General features: G+C 43.0%; 1 protein-coding gene across 1 annotated transcript in view; it reads left to right on the forward strand.

The window, feature by feature from the left end:
- Nucleotides 1-20,000, forward strand: part of LOC308146053 (carbonic anhydrase-related protein 10) — a 345,012-nt gene that overhangs the window by 49,665 nt on the left and 275,347 nt on the right. Inside the window, exon 2 of the mRNA XM_080517694.1 lies at nucleotides 4,024-4,098. Within this exon, the coding sequence (XP_080373820.1) occupies nucleotides 4,024-4,098 (75 nt within the window). The remainder of the gene's footprint in view (nucleotides 1-4,023; nucleotides 4,099-20,000) is intronic.

The raw sequence follows: 20,000 nt of genomic DNA on the forward strand, positions 1-20,000 counted from the left end.
TAAAAAAAAAAAGCACTTAATGCTGGGATGTGCTGGTAAAAGATATTCTGTTACTCATGTTTCCTCATGTCGCTCTTGCATGGCACGTGCAGTGCACACTGGGAACTAGGACCCTCCTGGATGGTAACTCCCCCACATCTCAGCTGCAGCTGCCTTTTGGCTGATCCATTTTTCTTGTGGAAAAAAAGAAATTGAATAATTAGAAATTTTAGAGAAGACTTTACTGAACAGTCAGCTGATGTAAAGCATTTACCCAAGGTGCACTTTGGTATTTTGATCTGGATCCTCTCCCATCTGCCCACATGTCGGGGGGGGGGGGGGGGAACATGTTTGAATTACCCACCAGGGCCGATTGGCTTCTCTTTAGCAGCTGTGACAGCTTTTCTAGAGTCCATGGTTTGGACCTCGATGCCACCTGCATGTTAAAAATTATGTTGGTAAAGGTGCCTTACTATTATTAATATTATATATGATATTTAGCACATGAATTAGCCTTTTGTATTTGAAACATCTCCTAAATGTTCATGTGTAGCCTGCGACTGTCATAACACTTGTGGATTTATATTGAAGCTGGCTTTATGATTACAATTATTAATGATAAACCTGAAAGCTGCCTAAAAATCGGTTTTAATAAATGATTGTTTGAATGAATTAAATGATTATTTGTTTTACCCTTCAAAATGTCTTCAATCATGAATTTCTCCTCCACAATAAAAACAGAATGAGTGTAGCTTCACAAATATTAGAGGTAAAAAATAGATATTTTTAAACAAAACCAACAAAGATATTGAAAATGAGATGAGTAACATTTTCTTGAATTGTAATAAATTAACATACAAGGTTTGGTTCTGGTTGATTTCTGTCCAAAACAAGGGTGAAATGTAGAAATGAGTAAAATGACTTTCCTGTGGGATCCAGTGTTTGTTATTGTAATTATGGCTGCTGTTTGCCGGCTCCTGCAGCTCTTGCAGCTCCTGCAGCTCCTGCAGCTCCTGCAGCTCCTGCAGCTCCGGCTCCCTGCAGCTCCTGCAGCTCCGGCTCCCTGCAGCTCCTGCAGCTCCAGCTCCCTGCAGGGATCACCAAAGGCTCAATTTACCTCACAGAATGTATCATTGTGAATCTCAGCAGCCATTTGAAAAAATGTTTCACTTTGGCTCTAATTAGCCCAGAAGAAGAGGGGCTTTGGGGGGAGCAGTGGGCGTATCGAGGGAAAACCTTGGTTCTATTCTCTTTTTTTCTATGTTATCAGCTGTGTTAGTGGAGGCTCGATTACAGTGCACATGTGCAGGGTGTGAGCGAACGCCGGCAGAAAGCTGCATCTGTATTGTTTGTCGGCAGCTTGTAAGAGGATCATGTCCACAGGCCTCCAAATCTCCTTTATATTTATTACTTACAGTAGCCTGAATCTCAAAGGCTCTCACTACCACACACACACACACACACACACACACACACACACACACACACACACACACACACACACACACACACACACACACACACACACACACACACACACACCACAGTATACTATTGTTCCCCCTTTTCATTATTATTTCAGGCTTCACAGTGAGAAAACATTGTGTCACTACAACTTTATTTCCTATTGAAAGAGATTCTCTCAGTGGTCGTTAGACGGGGGGGGGGGGGTGGGGGGGGGACTCTTTGGAGGCAGCAGAGAGGTCTGGGGATCACTGTGAGCAGGAAGCAGGTTGGGGTGTTTTTTCCCCCTATAATTTGATGAATTTCACTACAGTTTAGAAGCTCAATGTTACTCCTCCCCTTTTCAAGGTAAAGCACAATTTCCAGTCAGAAAAAAAGGATCAATATGGAGTTTAACTCTCTTTACACTAGAATGACTGGTTCGCCACATGCAATTCCACTGTTTCCCTCTGGGTGGTACAGTGAGTCACTAAATACTCTCTTTTCACTTGAAATCATTTCCATGGAATCAGGCCCTACATTTGTTTAAAATAAATATACAGCTTTCCTTAAATTCAAAGAACAATATTGTAATAAAAATAATAACAACAATAATAATAAGGAAAAGAGTTGACTTGATGCAGCGTCTCTGTTTTTGATCCAGTGGTGAGTATTCAGGACAGATGTGTCCCAGCTGTGGCTCACAAGCTAACTGTGGCCCCATCAGTTCCAGTTGTTCTGAAATAATCATGAAATAAGACCAAACACAAAACTTGCACTTAACTGTATTGTAAGTTTGAAGAAACTGAAAAAGCTAGGAGGAATGAACCTTTGGGAAAAGAAGATGTAATAAGTAAAACAGAGTAAAAGAGTAAAACCAAGTGCTATGTGCTACGTCTCACGTAGACTATGGATAATAAGAGTTTAAAATGACATCAACCACTGTTCAGAGCATGCCCTGTGGCCTTGTCATTAGCTGTAAACCTTTTTTTCATGTTTCAGATCCTTCACTGTTTCTCATCTGATCGTATTTCATGTCTTTTTTTATTGGTTCTAGTTTCGGGTGTTTAGTTCATTTCTGGTTTTATTTTTTCTGGCTTTGTCCAAGTCAGTGTCTTTTGTCCCTCCATCTGCTCATCTGTGCTTCCTCTCCTTCCATCATGGTTGGAAGGCTGTGCCATTGTTTCTCTGTGTTTCTACATTATTTGCTAAGTTTGCCTGTTGCCTTTCTTGGGGGTGCCTTGTGTTTTTTCCTGACACTTTACTAACTCCATTATTAGATTAATTTAGTTTTGATTTTCAATTCAAGTCCATTTATTTCTATAACGCCAAACACAACATAGTCCTTTCAAGGCTGTTTTACAGAGAAAAAGACGATTTCACGTGAAAGTGTGTAGAAACCTGCAGGTCCAGACTGGAGAGGTGGAGACTTTCTGCTGTTCCAATCAGGGTTAGAGGACAGAGACAGGAAGCACTGTCAAAGATATTTCACATGTGAACGTGACATTTCACATGTGCAGAACACTGGGGAAAGTTGGAATTGGTTTTCCTCTTTAAAAAAAAAACGAATTAAAAAACCCCCAAACAAAAGCAAACTATTTAAAGACATAATGAAAAGGTATAATTGATGTGTTGGAGTTTACTGGATCTGCAGTGCCGGGCTGGAAGCCAACGTTCCCCCACATGGTCTGGAAAAGACCAATGCACTACTGCTCGAATTGTTGGCTGGTGCACTGACCCCCCCCCCACACACACACACACACACACACACACACGCCCCAATCAGAGGTGGTTCACACTTCCAAGTTAATTTACCATTCAACAGAAAGGGAGAAACAATTTATCACACTGACAAACAAGTCAACAAACAGGATCCATTATTATTTTCCAGCTTCGACACCTTTTAGCTTGTGGCTGTGGAGATTGCCCTCTGAGAAAATAGCCTTCTCTGGACTGTGTCCAGTACGACACCCCCCCCCCCCCCCCCCACCCCCCGCAACCAGCTGCCCAGATTTACTGCAGCAAAAATCGTAGGTTTAGGGTGTGGGGGGGGCTGTGAAGGTGACGGCAACTTTCTATTAAAGACAAGCAAGCGGGCAACCTCTGGACCCTCGATTAAGCTCCGCTTTTTGCGTTTGCTGAGGAAAAAAAAGGGAGGTGTAGAAAGCAATATCCTAAAGCCCCGGTGGGTAATTCTCAGTCACAGCTCTCTCTACACTCAGACCTTTACTCCCTCACCTCAATTATACTGTAGCACCCTGCTCTAATCTGGGGCTTTCTTCGACACACAACACCACAGACAGCATTCCCATACTCACGCCTGGGGAGTGGGTTCATCACGTGGCGTGTTCCCAGACCATGTTGATGGTTCGTGGATCGAACGGAGAGCTGGAATCCTGCTCTTCTGGGTCTCTGGGGGACCCATTTGTCGAGAGCTCTTGCCGAGGTCAGCAGGATCTGCTCGAAAAATGGAGATAGCCATGAAAAACAAGTCTTTCTCATTCAAGTGTTCAGAACACAGCAGGCATTTGTTGATTTTTTTTTCAGCTTCACTGGAAGTGACTGATATTCTTTTCCTCTGTCTTTCTTTTCACCTCACAGCACAGCCAAATCCGCCGAAAATTCACGAAGGATGGTGGGCGTACAAGGAAGTGGTGCAGGGGAGCTTTGTTCCAGGTAAGCCTCCGAAACGCTTTGATGTTCGCACGTTTTCCAGCGGAATACTGATTTTGCCGGCGTAGCGGCTTAAACACATTCTGCTTGATGCCGAAGTGGAAGGTCGCTACATGCTGGAGATAACAACAGGCCACCTTGCCATTGGCAACAGTTCTGTGTTCTCCTCCTGACAAGACCTCTCCAACATCTCCAGTCAGCTGATGCTTTCAGCCTGATTGATTGACAGACTCGCTGTTCCCTCAATGCTTTTCTCCATCTTGCAGTGTCTGTTTGTCGGGCCGATTATTGTTCTGAAATGTTGTTTTTCTGCTCAGCCGTGATGAAACTTTTTTTTTTTTTGTCAAATATACTGAGTTTGTACTCTCATGTCAACATCAACACTGACTTGAAATTAAAGTTTGATAATAGCAATGGAATCTCAAGTAGTATTTTAAACAAAAGCCAATTTGCTCCAGTAGTGAAGAATCATTATACTTTCTGAATAGAAAATAATTCCTTATTGTAAACCCTTAACAGTGTCAAACTTTAAGTCCTTTGAAATGTTGCCAGCTTGCAGACAACACTTGGATTCAATTGGAGAGAGAAGTCAGAGAGCTGAATATTTTTGGTTTTATTTTTAAACTGAAGGTACAGAGCTTTGACTGATTAACTTCAACATAGCAATTCTGATCTCGGTCTACTTTGAAAAAGACATTTAATGATGTTTCAGATCAACTTTCTGGAATGTCTTCACTCAACTTGGTTGTTAATGGAAGTCCACATTATGGCCTTGCAGCACATCTTTACTCATTTTACAAAGAGCATCTCACAAGCTAATACGCTGGACATTCACCTACAACTGAGAATGGATGAGAAAATATTGTGACTAACCAGGTTAGTGGTGTATTTCTTCTCAGTACCATTTACCAGCCCATGATGTGGATATGTATTGATAACCACAGCTGGTGAAAAGAAGAAGTTCAATAGCCTTCATGCCTAATGCCGTTAGGATTTGACCTGGAGGAACAGTATTTATCAGTTTTGCTCATTAATGCACATTGAAAATGGCCTCCAGGGATCGTGTCACTCATTGTCTCGTTCCCACAGGTTGACATCATCTGTTGATGACCAATACTGCTTGTAGAGACACGTTCAATCACTTTCACTAGACTGCAGGGTTGCACCGTATTGAAGTCATAGGATCGTCTGAACAGTGTTATTGTGTACAAATCGTCCCACTTTCTTCCTCATGAAGAAAAATAAAATAGAATGGAGCTATTTTATTAATCCCAGAGGGAAGTGTTCCTTTGCAGGAGGACATTTAGTTCTTACATGTTCATTGTTCACATGTACTTATATGATGACAGATAATAGCAGTAAGCACAATTTAAATACCTTTAGAATATCTTATGATAGTTCTGGACTCATCTGCTCTGAAGCTGTTGGAGAAAAACCTGTTGGAAACTTTCATTCTTCAGCTCTGGTCAGCGATGGATGTTCACATTCTGGGTTGATTTTAGCTTCATACTTACTTCATAATTCCTTTAAAAGGAGGTTCATCACAGTTGATCAATTTAAAATCTGGATTCGCTGATTGTTGTTTTCCTCAATCCTGGCCGTGTCGAAATAGTTGACGTCACGTGCTGATTCTCTAGTGACTCATCCACAGAAAGCCTTGGTGGCCAGACAGGCTGCGGCCTCCTGTGGTCTGATCAGTGATGTCCACAGTGAACTGAGCACAGATGTTTGCTGTGATGTTCCACGATGTTCACACTTGGTGGACTGAACAACTGTTCTATACGAAATAACAGGCGTTCTAATGACGGACCATGTTGTGAGCTGCCGGGACCCTTTTTTCACATAAATGTGGTGAAATCCAGAGATCCGGGGGAGTTAGTGGGCATTTAGTGCAGAAGCTGCTCCCTGTCAACATCAGTGCAGTTCTTTCCTTTAGTGTGGCCTCCAGTAATGGGCTGTCACGAGGGGCTCCTCATTAGTTTTGGTGATGTTGCTGTTTTACAGTGTGCAGTTTTGTGTATCAGGCTGGTAAAAGTACCTTCTGCCACACAGGTTCCACAGTGAATTTTAAAGTTTGAAATGAATGAGGGTTCCAGCTGCAGTTTTGTGGTGACGGCTGAGGTTTTGGAATAAGACCCCAGGGAGTAAAAGCACAGATGCAGAATCCTGCCGTTAGGTAGCGCGGTGCTGTGCTGCTGTCGTGACTGAAGGCATCTGTTTCCCAAAGCGAACGCTGGGCCTCCGCAGGCATGTCCACACATACATAAATAAGCACTTGTTTGCCCTTCCCTGCGGCAACCGACTGCGAGGCGGTTTCGCCGCTCCGTTTGAATCTGCGACTATCTCGTCTGAGCAGTTCACCACTTTACTAACCGCCGTACAACAGCTGGGGCAGTTAAACACTATTCATGGTTCTCCTGTGGCTGTGCAGAGAATTCCCAACCCTAGTTACCTTGTTCTGCAGCCGGATTTCACAGCCAGGACATAAAGAGAAAGGAGATGCTTTTCACTGCAAATGAAGGCCGGTTTAATGATGCAGAGAGAAATAATATTGATGGAGAATATTCTTATTGCAGCTGGACTGCTTGGACAGCGAGTGGTGCTAAAAGATTTCACTGGAAACTACTTGTGTGGGGGAAGTTCACATCCGTCTGATCTGCACACTGGGGGCGCGTCACAGTAATGATACACTCCCTTAAAGCGGTAATCTATTACACTGAGCGTTATATAACTTTTCCCTCTGCCGCCTACACTTCAGCTATTCCATGCAGAGATTATCAGCTCAGGAGACATCTGCACAATCTCGTTTTTGAATATTTTATAAGGGGGTGCTTTACAAAAGTTGCGACTTGTGCTTTTGATTGGCAGCTGAAATAATGTTGTGGAAATTGAAATGGAAATGATTCTTCTCCCTCTCTGGGAAAAAAAGCAATAATCTGAGTGCTGAAGCGGCACTCAGCTCTGCTACAGTGAAGCTATCAGAGGTCTGAGACCTCTCCAGTCCTTTTCACCTGTTAATGGCCTGTTTGGCTGTGCTGAGCCGCCTCCCCACAGAGGTCAAAGCCCTGCAGTCACACTGTCTCCAAGCAGCCCCCCCACCCACAAGGTTAGCAAAGCATCACTCTCCTGCAGCTCGTATCTCCGGCTTTGACCTTTGGAATATTGCTTATCCTTTCCAAGTGCTCTCAATTAGCTTTAAATTTGTTAAAGGTCACATATAACTCTTAAGCGCTGCATCGGTTTCCCCTTTGCTCTCACCTTTTGTTCGCCGACGTTTGACTTTTCCAGGTTGGAGGTTAAAAGCCGCGCCGTCGGCCATCAATCTGCCCGATGCAGCCGTGTCTCGTCTGCTCAACCTCCCGTCTCGCTGGCGTTCTCCTCACTTTGCTGATCTCAATGTGATTAATGGAACCGCACTAGCTACATGCATTTTAATTAACGCGCTCATTAGCTTCTCCGTGATTCGTCTGCTCAACACAAACTGGCACAGCATTTCAAACAGAGAAATTAACGGCACAGCGTGCGCTCAACTTGTAGGTTTAAGAAAACTTTCTCTCCATAAAGTGTATTAATTGTCTCCGTTCGAATGTCAAAGGAGCAAAAGATAGTCATTTAGCTCAGCTAATAACCTGCCCCAGTAATGTCTGAGCGCTTTAATTTTATAATAGTACAAATAGTAAAACTGACTCTAATAAGCTGTGAATGATTAATGAGGCACAGCGCAAAACTTTGGTTAAAGCTGTGATTAGCGCAAGTCTGTCAAAGCACAGGCTCGTGTAGCTGGGTTTAGTCTGGATCACAAAGGGTTTATAGTGATCAAATGTAATAAGAATTATGCTGAATATCATGAATAAATGACTCCTTTCCTTCCAAAACAAAGTGGTATGAGATAATATTGAACCGTCTTTGTCTTCAATGTCTCATTCGTCCTGAGACAATATGGAATTCTGGCTAACTCAACACTGACTTCAACTCTTGACATTGCATTTCTTAAAGCTTATATGTCATATTTTCCCATCTGTTTGCCTAAGGAACACTTACTCTATGTATTTTGCTAAGTGTTAGTGAAGGCTGTTTCTGTATGTTGCTGAAAGCTGCTCCACCAGGCGTTAGCGTCACAATAACACCTCAACCAATCAGACAGACGTTTTTTGAGAACTCTTTGGAGCTCTAAACAAGGCAGTGCTCACGCTTCATGTTCACTAGCCAAATGTTGAATATAAGAGAGTAAAGACAAGATTCACTTGACATGTGGTTGGGTTGACTTCCGGCAAATAGACAAAGAGAGTCCCGGAGAGTTCCTGTGACTCGGTCAGCTAGCTTGGTGTGCACCACGGCGTTCAGTTTAGACACTAAACACCTTTTTACTGGTTCAGGAAACGATCACAGGTTGGTTTTAAATACAGAAATAAGTCTTCAGAAGTAATGATAATGCTTCCATTATGTAATCACTGCAGTGTCATGTTGAATCTGTTCATCTCCCCTGACCTCCTCCAAACAACCATTGGTGGCCAGAATATCGAGAACATTCCACCGCAACAAGCTCAGGGGCACACGTAGTATTTCACCCAGCAACCTGTGCCAACTGGCATATTTATTATCACCTAACTGTGGGAGAATATTTATTTGATCTCGATGTGTGGATTTTAGACCTATATATTTTACATCTATTTGTTCTTCACTGTTTAGTTGAACAAGTTCTTGTATAAGCTTCTCAACTCGAGGATCAATCAGTGGAAACTGCTGTGCTTTTGCCACAAAACTGTTTGAAAATATCCATCCATCCATCCATCCATCCATCCATCCATCCGTCCATCCATCCATCCATCCATCCATCCTGCTTCTATACTGTTAATAAGGGCATTAATGACTTTAATGTCATTTTTCCAGTTGATAAAATCCACCTTATATGATTGTATTTCACATGAAAATAAACTAATTAAAATACTAAAAATAGAAAACTTTTCTGCAAGATATTACAAAACCTTTTCAGCTAATCAATCTTCTTTATGCTGCAGTGCAAGATTAAAAGTTAGACTAGACGTAATATGTTATAAAATCAAGATTGGATTCAAATACTTCTTTGACAAGAATGAAGATAAAATATTGAAATGAGAACGCAAGCACATGAATTGAAATTCACAGTGCATGAAAAATAAATCTTAACATCACAGTGAAAATATAGATAAATATATATAATTAATGAAAATCAGGTGAAATATAATTAGCTCATAAAATATTTTAAAAAGAGAGATGGGTTAGTTTATTTATGACACATCAACATGAAACAGAAGTTTACATGAAAGGCTTGTTGTGTCCTGCAGTGTTGCACCACACACTGTCTCTCAGGAGGAGACGTGTCCTGCAGTGTTGCACCACACACTGTCTCTCAGGAGGAGACGTGTCCTGCAGATCAAACTCCAGGATGATTTCATCCTGCTCTCTAGAAAACTCTGTCCCCAGCTGGGTCAAAGTGAGTTTATTCTCAACACACACTCATACTAAAAACTGGTCTGGACTTCCAGTTGGTGGATTCAGTCGGGACGTTTCCTTTCCTTTCTCCAAATGTCATTGCTAATGCTACAGCCACATTTTTCAATGCTTAGGTTTGGTGAGAATATCCTGTATTCCTTTATGTCAAAGTAACTCCATTAGCAGCATCACACCAACTGACACTGTTCTTGGCCCTTTTCACAGCTTTAATTGAATAAATGGAAATTAGTGCACTTCCATCGAATTTGCTTGGCAGGATCCTTCTTAGATCTGCTTCCAAAATGGTTGTTTATTTGGATTTGTGCAGCTCCACAAACTCCTCAGTTTCAAACTGTGTTCGATCAAATGGATTTAAAGCTGATGTCTGGATTAGGAGCTGGGTTGATGTTCAGTTTTTAGATAACTGTGGAAAACTGAAACTGTGAACTATAATGAAAAACACTACAATTTGCACATGATGAATAGTAAAGTTGGATTTAGAAAGAAGTCATGATTTCAGAATGATTGTGGGAATATTGTAGTGGAGGGCTATAAAACTACAGTGTGATTTTTTTAACTAAAAATTACATGAAAAATACATGGTAACTTTCTCAAACATGGAACTTCCCAATGGGAAGATGTGAGATATCAGTAATATTCACACCCCCAATGTAGCATCTACATGGGAATTCTTCTTGTCATAACTTGTATTAAACCAATTTTATTGATTGAAGATATCGAGGCTTAAGAAAAAATAAAATAAAATGTATATATACGTATATCTATATGTGTATATATATGAGAGGGGGATTTTTATATATTTATATATATATATATATATATATATATATATATATATATATATATATATATATATATATATATATATATATATATATATATATATATATATATATATATATATATATATATATATATATATATATATATATATATATATATATATATATATATACACTTCAAGAAGTTACAAGACAAAGAACAGAGAGAGCATATCTTACACATAATAAGGTGGAGAGCAGAGGTCTGGTTGGTACTGATTTGAGGCATTTTAGAACTTGCTTTTTTTGTCGTCGCCATCTTAGCCTGTTTGCCTGCTCTACCCTGTTCTGCTATTTTAGCCATAGATGAAAGTCTTTTTAAAAGATAAATAAATAAATTGTACAGTTTTCCAACCAAATGAAGAATACATTTTTCAAACATTAGATTCTCTCAGAGCTTCAGGGAGCGGGCCCTTTGCCAGCACTGTTGTCTCATGGTGTTCAATGTTTAGATGTTTTTTTGTTCACGACTGCTTTGGAATACTGAACTCACATCATCTAACTTGCTCGTTTAATCCTTTTGTTCATCTCAGTCTCCCACTGTCAGGAGACGCAAAACCCTTTCAGGAGAGACAAAGACCCTTACGTGCTTCAAATAAGACCTACCTGCTGTCCAACACATCCATCTTGCTCTAAAAATCTTCACGTCTTGCCTTTTTGTCAGCCATAAAGAGATTATCCTAATGGTGGCTGTTTGGTGGAAGTTATGAATCCGGAGACTTATGAAGCCTCCCCGGGTGATGTTATTTACGGTATCTGGCTGGTGTGTGATTGCTTTTCCTGAATGTGTAGCAGGGGTCTCATGTGATGGAAAGATAGAAAGACTGATTTACAGACCGAGAGGCCCCTGTGTGCCTCGGGCTGCCGCCACACATTCCTCTCTCCGAAAAAGATATTGTCATATTCATGAAGGTGTGGAGACGGTTATGTGTGCTGCGGGAGAGGAGGGTGTTTAGATGAGTGTACCTCAGAGGGGTCTGGGTTCTGGGTACTGTAAGGAAGGACGCTTAATGCAATTTTCTTTTTTTTGCTTCTTTTTTTTTATTATTACTTCTTAAAGTCAAGTCTGGATCAGACAGTAAACACAATAACTGTAATGAAGAAAGGCTGCAGTCACATCTGTGTGATATAAAGTGATGAAAACTTGAAGTTAACTGTTCTACCGTCGATATGAATGAGCTAATTGAATGATCGTACTTTAAGCATAGTACTTTCAGCCTTTGTAACTGCACCACTAAAGGGAAAATCTATAATATATGCATACTACTGGTGCAGGGGTGTCAAACTCATTTTAGTTTGAGGGCCACATGGAGAGCGAAGGATCGTCTCAAAGAGGACGGACGGTGAAACAATAGCATAATAACCTCCAAACTAAGAAAGCTGCACATTACTACTTGATTTATACATGATTTAAGCCCTGATAATAATTTACATTTCAAAATTATTATCAACTTTGTGACAATTGTAATGGCGTCTTAATTGGCGTGAGCATATCAGAGACTAAGCATGTTTTTGTCTGTGGATAACGTGCATCTTGGAGGTTTGAGCCGAGCAGGAGGTGGAGGTGACCTCTCATTGTAGCTTCAGATAAGAGAAGATCAAAACTATTGTTATTCAGACGGGCTGCTGGAATGCGGAGAACGATGGGTCAGCATTAGCAGTGACATCACACAGCGCTGATGGATCAGGAACGGCAGCCACAGCCAATAACTACTGAAACACACCGAGTGGAGAGAAACTCTGTTTCCCTCTCCACTTTTAATCCATACCACAGTTCTTCATCACGGGCAAGAGTTTTTGGGTTTTCCTGGAACTTTAAATGGTCAAACTCAAAGAACCACCATAAAAAAAGTGTGTTCATCTCCCTGAAGTTTCTCGAAGCTTAAAATTCTGCAGACGTTGTTTCAATGCTGCATTTGACTCTGTGTGCCACCCTGCTGGTTCCCTCTCAGCTGGAGTTGTGTAGAAGGGCAGCGCTGCATAGCTTGTGCCCAAGGGCAATGGCAAAGCCAGAGAGGCAGAATGCAGGGAAGAGCTCGTCGTTAGCACTCGACTCGCAAACATTTTCCCCTCGGATCCACATTAGGCCACTTTGTTGTTGTTGATTCAGGATTAAAATGTTTAACTGCCTGCTTATACTGTATTTGTGAAAATAATCAGGAGGAGTGCTGCCGCTAATTTGTTTCATCATTGTTCTGTGTCCAATATTTATATTGGTTTCTCGCAACCGTTGTTGGAGATGACTTACAAAAAGAATGTTTTTTCAGACAAGAAGAGATGCTTCAAACTTCATCTTGTGTAGAATGTGGCTCTTTTGCTGAGAGCGGTACCAAACCATACAGATGATACTGGCCTCTCGGTGCAGGCTGACTGACTTACACTCCCATGGGCAACACATTGCGATGAACCAGAATAATAGCAACCTTGACGAGCTACCCACAGCCCCATGAGAATCAGAATCAGAATCAGAATCAGAATTTCCTTTATTGTCATTGTAACAGGTACAGGTACCTTTACAGCGAAATTTCATCAAAGTTTTGGGGAAAGAAGGACAACATGAGGTGAGGAGAGGAGGGAAAAAAGGCAGATTAAAGACTATGCTCTGAGGAGACAGTCTGTAATTGGGGGAAAAAACCCACCTCAGGCACATTTAGCATCAACACAGACAGGTTACAACATTTCTCCAGACAGCACCTGGGATACATGATGGAAAGTTTTGCAGCCCACCACTGGGAGGAGTATTTCGGCGCACAGCCCACAGGACGCTCAGACGTCAGGCGTGCAGCCATAGAACTCCGCCCACAGCCTCTGCTGGGGGGGGGGCACAGCAAAGACGGTGAAAAGTACTGGTGAAATTCCAGTGGGCCAAAGAGTCCGGGAAAGGGAGGTGGGAGGAGGGGAGGAAGGCCAGGTGCGGGGGGGGGGCAGAGGATACATTCCACACACACATCCAGGAGAGATGAAGACAAAACACAGCCTTGGCGACTGGGTGTCTGGGTGCCCTGAGCACTGTAGTACCACTTTTTACCACAAGGTGGTGCAGTGAATCACTTTGTTTTCAGCTCAAAGTGAATCACTTCAAATAAATCAGAATGACAAAGACTCACTACTGCCACTCAGTGCAGGGCGGTTCAGAACAGTTGGGTTGCTCCTTTGTTAAATGCAGTTGCATTTGGATCAAATGTCCTTTAATAGACGGGGAAGAGGTGCACATGCCTAATGTTGTGTCTTTATGGTGCTTGTCTGTACAAGGCATGCTTTCTGAGCTTTCTGGGATTGGTTATTGTACAGCCTCATGTCTATATCATGGAATAGATGGTCAATTAGTCAAATGAAGAGGAGCTTTAGCTGTGTTTTCAATCTCTTCTGAATTTTAAAGATTATTGAATACTGATAGCGATGCACTGTGCACACAAAACCACTGCAAGTGACTGTTTGAGCAAGTAGCTGTTGATACTAAACTCATGTTTATAAGCTTGACAATGAAGGTTTGGCATGTTTGGTCTTCATCGGTGTAAATGTGATGAGAGGTCAGAAAGAAATTGGAATAAGTACTTTAAGATCAAAGTACCAGTATCAAGAATTGCTGCTTGTTTTCTGTGAAACCTGACTGAGGACAGGTGTGGAGAAGTACGTCGCAGTAGTTTGCCCATCATGTGCAGGACCAATTCATCATCCGACAACAAACCATTTATCACGAGTTGGCGCTGGCTGTCGAGCTTGTTGAATCAGACCTGGAGGTCTATGAATTACCCAGAGTGACGGGAATAACAGCTTTCTGCGCTCCTGTAAAATGCTGTGAATCTCCTATGAAAACACAGTTTACCTCAGATGTCTAAAACCCTGTTGGGTGAGACACCACCAGGAGGAAATATTGAAACTTTTAAAAGCTGCGTTAGCGGAACAGTTTGGATGGGAGCCACTTCTCTGCTTTTAATAGGTTGTTGTTATTTTGCCGAGCACATTGTGGAGGATTTCTCCGTGCCGATTGAGCCTTTATTGCACACCTCCACGTCGAACGCTCGTGTTTTGGGAGGTATTGCTTGTTTCATTTTATCCAGTGTTTTTCCCCTGCTGACATCCATGTTTGATGACCGCTTTTGTTTATCGCAATCAAAACAAACAGCTGCGGTGTTTCTCGTAGCCTCGTGAGCTGATTAACTATTTTATTTTCCACGCCCCACTGAGGCAAGAGCCAGCTAGCAATTACAGAGTTGTAGCGGCCAAGCTGCGCTTCCAAAAGCAAGCATTGTGAAAACCAACCCCTTGGTTGTTTTTTTTTTTTTTTTGTCTTTCCATCTTTCCTGTAACCACTCCCGTTCAGCTCCTTGAATCAACGAAGGATGCTAATTGGCAGGTACTTGGTGTACGTCTGGCAGTGGCAATGCCTGATCGAAAACCAATTAAAAGAGCCCAGGCACCGCTGGTGGAGGGGTTACGCACGATTTGAAATCAGCTGGTATATGCAAGGAAAATGGATATTCAATAGCTTGTTTGTGATCGTACCCAAGTCAGCCACTGAACTGTAGAGGGTTTAAAGTTTGCGTTACTGCAGCAGAAATCTGTGGTGGGACTGCGGCCCGCGGCGGCCCGGAGACGCTTCCCGACAGCCAGCGCCGTACACCACTGGCACTTTGATGGGCAGCCGGCATCTAAGCTAAACAGATTGAGCCCCAGTGGAAATTTCTCCTTTCCCATCACAGTGAAATATTACCTGTAGTGTAGATGTGCTCCCACACTATTTTTCCACTTTGGTGCACATCCTGGCTATTTTTCTCGCTCGCAGTTTAGTGCTCAGGTGTCTACAAGTGGAAGCGATAGCGTTGCGGATCAGTTCAGCTTGACGAGTTTTTAAAAGCGCCAGAAGAAGAAAAGGTTTCCAGCTTGTTGGGAGCCAGGAGCCTACTCCTGTGTGAGTGCTCACATTTGAACCTCACATGGCTTCTTTCAACTCCACACTGATCTTTCTTCCTTTCTTACTGTTCACACAAACAACTTTTGTACATCCAACAGTTCCTGTTAGAATATTGATCAGTGTGCAACACTTGTGAAATGTTCTATGCATGATAATAAAATGTAATGAGATCTTCACCTAAATTAGTATTTTGTAATTTCAACAGACTTTTAACTGACTGAGCCATTTTTTTCAAACTTATTATGCAACAAAACATTTTTATTCAGATGCCATTTCAAGTTCATTTCTTCATTTGACAACAGCTCCCTGAACAAAACAGTTTTTTTTTTTTTACACAAGCTTAATCTCAATATAAAATGTTTTTTTTTAAATATCTCATATTCTGCTTTGTAGCTTTTTTTCTGCTCAAATGAAAATAAACTTTGTGGGTCTTCTTCTCTGATGTGGACGATTGTGAAGTCACATTACACAGGACTTGGTGACCTGATGTTAGGAGCGTGATTTCACCATTCCTTTTACCGTGGCAAACCAAGTGAAAACAGGCCAGCGACTCACCAGTTTTAGTGGATTGTTTGAAATAAATCTATAAATATGTGGCATTTTTTGATCTTCCGAATGTTTTTGTGGGTGAAAAGTGTGAACTGCAGAGCAGACACTTCCTCAACCAGAGCCGTCAGACTTCGTAGGAGGAAAAATATGGCTTGGCGTGGCGGCGGATTCATTTTGCAAGCTGATGTTTGTTACTCCTGTGGTGGCGGTGCTCCTCCTGTACGTGACGGTCTTCATCGCTCTGACATCCTGGCGTCTCGTGTTTCTGGATGTGAGCCTGACAAATTTCGCATATAGAGTCTGTGGTGTTACAGCTCACTGCCACACACACACACACACACACACACACACACACACACACACACACACACACACACACACACACACACACACACACACACACACACACACACACACACACACACACACACACACTCAGTGACAGCTGTGGCTATTAAGTGGCAGTGTGATGGATAGAGTTCAGACATGATGGCTCTCGTAACCTCCCCTTTATTTACCCTCGGTGACTGACAGCAGGAAGGAGAGGAGAGGAGAGGAGAGGAGAGGAGAGGAGAGGTTTTCAAAGTCCCTTTATTTTACCATTTCTCAGCTAACAAAAACAAACAAACACAAAACAAAAACAAAAAAAAATTACAGCAACGACAGCTTCTAAAGATGTACTCGATGAAACATAAATCAAAAATGAACAATAAGTTCTCCACCTTCCCCCACAGAACACCAAACCTCCCAACAGCCCCTGTGTGACTGAAGGCTTGCACATTGTTGGTCATTATAAAGTCGACGTGCTCCAGCCTCAGTCTGGCCTGAAGCAGACCTTTTAAAACCGCCACCAAGTCCACACTTCCAGATCCCTGAGTCCGGTTCCTGCGTGTTAGCCACATGGCTAGCTTAGCAGAAGCCCATATAAAGTTCAGCAATATTTGCACAGTCTTTTTCCTGGCGCTGTATTTCGGACCAAACACAAACAAATGAAAAGAAAAACACTCACCAAGAACCTGAAACCATCTTTTTAACAAATCAAAAAGGCCTGAAAGCTGAGAGCAGCTTACAAATCAATGGTCAAGGGCTTCAGACTGTCCACAGAATTGGAGGAAATGGAGGATCTGCCATGCCTGCAGAACAGAGCTGTAGAAAGGTGTCAGTCCAGATAGAACCACTTCTTCTGGCTGTAGGAGGAAAAGCTGTTTAAAGTATCCGAACCGCCCAGCTCTCCTCAGCAGCAACCGAGCTGTGTTGAACCAGCTTGGACCACAGTCATAGAGCAGCTTTTGTCCAGTTGTGAGTCTGAAGGCAGCGATCTTTGCCTGGATGTTAATGAGGCTCTGCCCTCCTACAGCCACTGGCAGGTAAAGTGCTGCGGCCCGAACCCAGTGATGGCCAGACCAAAAGAAGTCCAGGATGGCTCTCTGGATGTCCTCTACCAAACCTCTTGGTGGTGTCAGTGATGAGCTTGTGCCAAAGAGTCGTGGCGACCAAATTATTTGCTACCGAAACTCTTCCCCTATACGACAACTGTGGCAGCAACCATTTCCATTTGGACAACCGAGCACTCACTTTCTCCTTCACTCCCTCCCAGTTCTTAAACTCAAAGCTCTCAGTGCCTCAGAATACCCCGAGCACTGTGAGGCCTTCCTTCCCCCACTGAAGCCCTCCAGGTAGACTGGGCACTGCCTGACCCCTCCACTGTCCCATCAGCAAAGCTTCACTTTTTGCCCAGTTTACCCTTGCAGATGTGGCCCTTTCATAGAGAGACAAGGTGTCTTGTAACCTCTGAACATCCCTCTGGCTGGAGACAAATACACACAGGTCATCTGCATAGGTGGAAACATTCGGAGCATGATGTGTTTCAGCAGAATCAGGCAATGAGAGGCCACTGAGCCGACCTCTCAGCCTGTGCAGCAAGGGCTCGATGGCGAGGCTATACAGCTGTCCCAAAATAGGACAACTTTGTCTAATCCCTCGCTGTACGGGGATTGGCCGACTCAGCCCTGCTCCCAACTTCACCATGCACTGTGCACCACTGTACAAAACACCAACCCGTAGAAGCGCAGAAGTCCACTGCATGGCTCCTCATCTCCACTGCACACGTTGTGGTTGTTCCTCCAGGAAGCTTCAGACAGGCCATATGCTTCCTCCGTGCTGCCGACCTCTCCAGGTCGAAGCAGAATGAGCTTGGGGCATCCATGTCCTTCAGCTGCAGGAAGCGAGACCTGACCAGAGCACCCTTTACTCTCTCCTGCAGGAAAGAGCTCAGTTCTGGTCTCTTTTCCTGCAGGAGCTGGCCAGTAGCTGGTCAGAGTTCCTCTATAGCAGCTCCTCAATGTTCCTAATGCTGGTTTCCAGCTCCTCAATGTTCCTAATGCTGGTTTCCAGCTCCTCAATGTTCCTAATGCTGGTTTCCAGCTCCTCAATGTTCCTAATGCTGGTTTCCAGCTCCTCAATGTTCCTAATGCTGGTTTCCAGCTCCTCAATGTTCCTAATGCTGGTTTCCAGCTCCTCAATGTTCCTAATGCTGGTTTCCAGCTCCTCAATATTCCTAATGCTGGTTTCCAGCTCCTCAATGTTCCTAATGCTGGTTTCCAGCTCCTCAATGTTCCTAATGCTGGTTTCCAGCTCCTCAATGTTCCTAATGCTGGTTTCCAGCTCCTCAATGTTCCTAATGCTGGTTTCCAGCTCCTCAATGTTCCTAATGCTGGTTTCCAGCTCCTCAATGTTCCTAATGCTGGTTTCCAGCTCCTCAATATTCCTAATGCTGGTTTCCAGCTCCTCAATGTTCCTAATGCTGGTTTCCAGCTCCTCAATGTTCCTAATGCTGGTTTCCAGCTCCTCAATGTTCCTAATGCTGGTTTCCAGCTCCTCAATGTTCCTAATGCTGGTTTCCAGCTCCTCAATGTTCCTAATGCTGGTTTCCAGCTCCTCAATGTTCCTAATGCTGGTTTCCAGCTCCTCAATATTCCTAATGCTGGTTTCCAGCTCCTCAATATTCCTAATGCTGGTTTCCAGCTCCTCAATGTTCCTAATGCTGGTTTCCAGCTCCTCAATGTTCCTAATGCTGGTTTCCAGCTCCTCAATATTCCTAATGCTGGTTTCCAGCTCCTCAATGTTCCTAATGCTGGTTTCCAGCTCCTCAATGTTCCTAATGCTGGTTTCCAGCTCCTCAATGTTCCTAATGCTGGTTTCCAGCTCCTCAATGTTCCTAATGCTGGTTTCCAGCTCCTCAATGTTCCTAATGCTGGTTTCCAGCTCCTCAATATTCCTAATGCTGGTTTCCAGCTCCTCAATATTCCTAATGCTGGTTTCCAGCTCCTCAATGTTCCTAATGCTGGTTTCCAGCTCCTGAACTGCTGCCTTTGACCTGGCAGTAGAACAGGAAGTGTACTGTTGGCAAAAAAAAAACACGATTTTGTGTTTTACCAACCTCCCACCAAGGTTTCAAGGAGCTAAAATCAGTTTTTTTCATTTTCCATTGATCCCAAAAAAGTCCAAAGTTTTTTCAGAAAGCACTGTCCTGTAGAACTGTGTTGTTGAAAAGCCAGTATGATTTCACCAGGAGAGATTACTAAATCTGTGATGGCCAAATGGTGATCCGTGAAGCCAACTGGAGTTCTGGTGCTATGAAGTAACCTGGAGCTCAGACTTTTGTCTAGTCTGGCTGCACTCACCCTGTTATTGCTGACCCTGACCCATGTGTACTGTCTGGACTGTGGATGTCTGACCCTCCATGTATCTAACAAATCTAGATGTGTGATTATGTTTTTGAGGCTATCAGATGAGAGTGGATGAGGTTCTTCACCTCTTCTGTCTATTTTGAAGTCTACAGTGCAGTTAAAATCCCCAGCAAAGATCAGCTGTTCCTGACTGTACTTCATACGTTTGTTTTTTAACAGTGAAAAGAAGGTAAGTCTCTCCCTCCCCTGATTAGGTGCATATACATTTATAAAACAAAAAACAGAACCCTCAATTTCTGCTTTCACTATTTGCAGCCGTCCCTTAACCACTTCTGCTGAAGATGCAACTTTAGCATTTACAGCTTTGCTAAATAACACGGCTGCACTGAAATGTGTGCCATGACTTAAGGTGCATGGACCCTCCCACCATGAGATCCA

Source organism: Blennius ocellaris (genome assembly GCF_963422515.1).
Source record: "Blennius ocellaris genome assembly, chromosome: 21".
Classification (NCBI taxonomy): Eukaryota; Metazoa; Chordata; class Actinopteri; order Blenniiformes; family Blenniidae; genus Blennius; species Blennius ocellaris.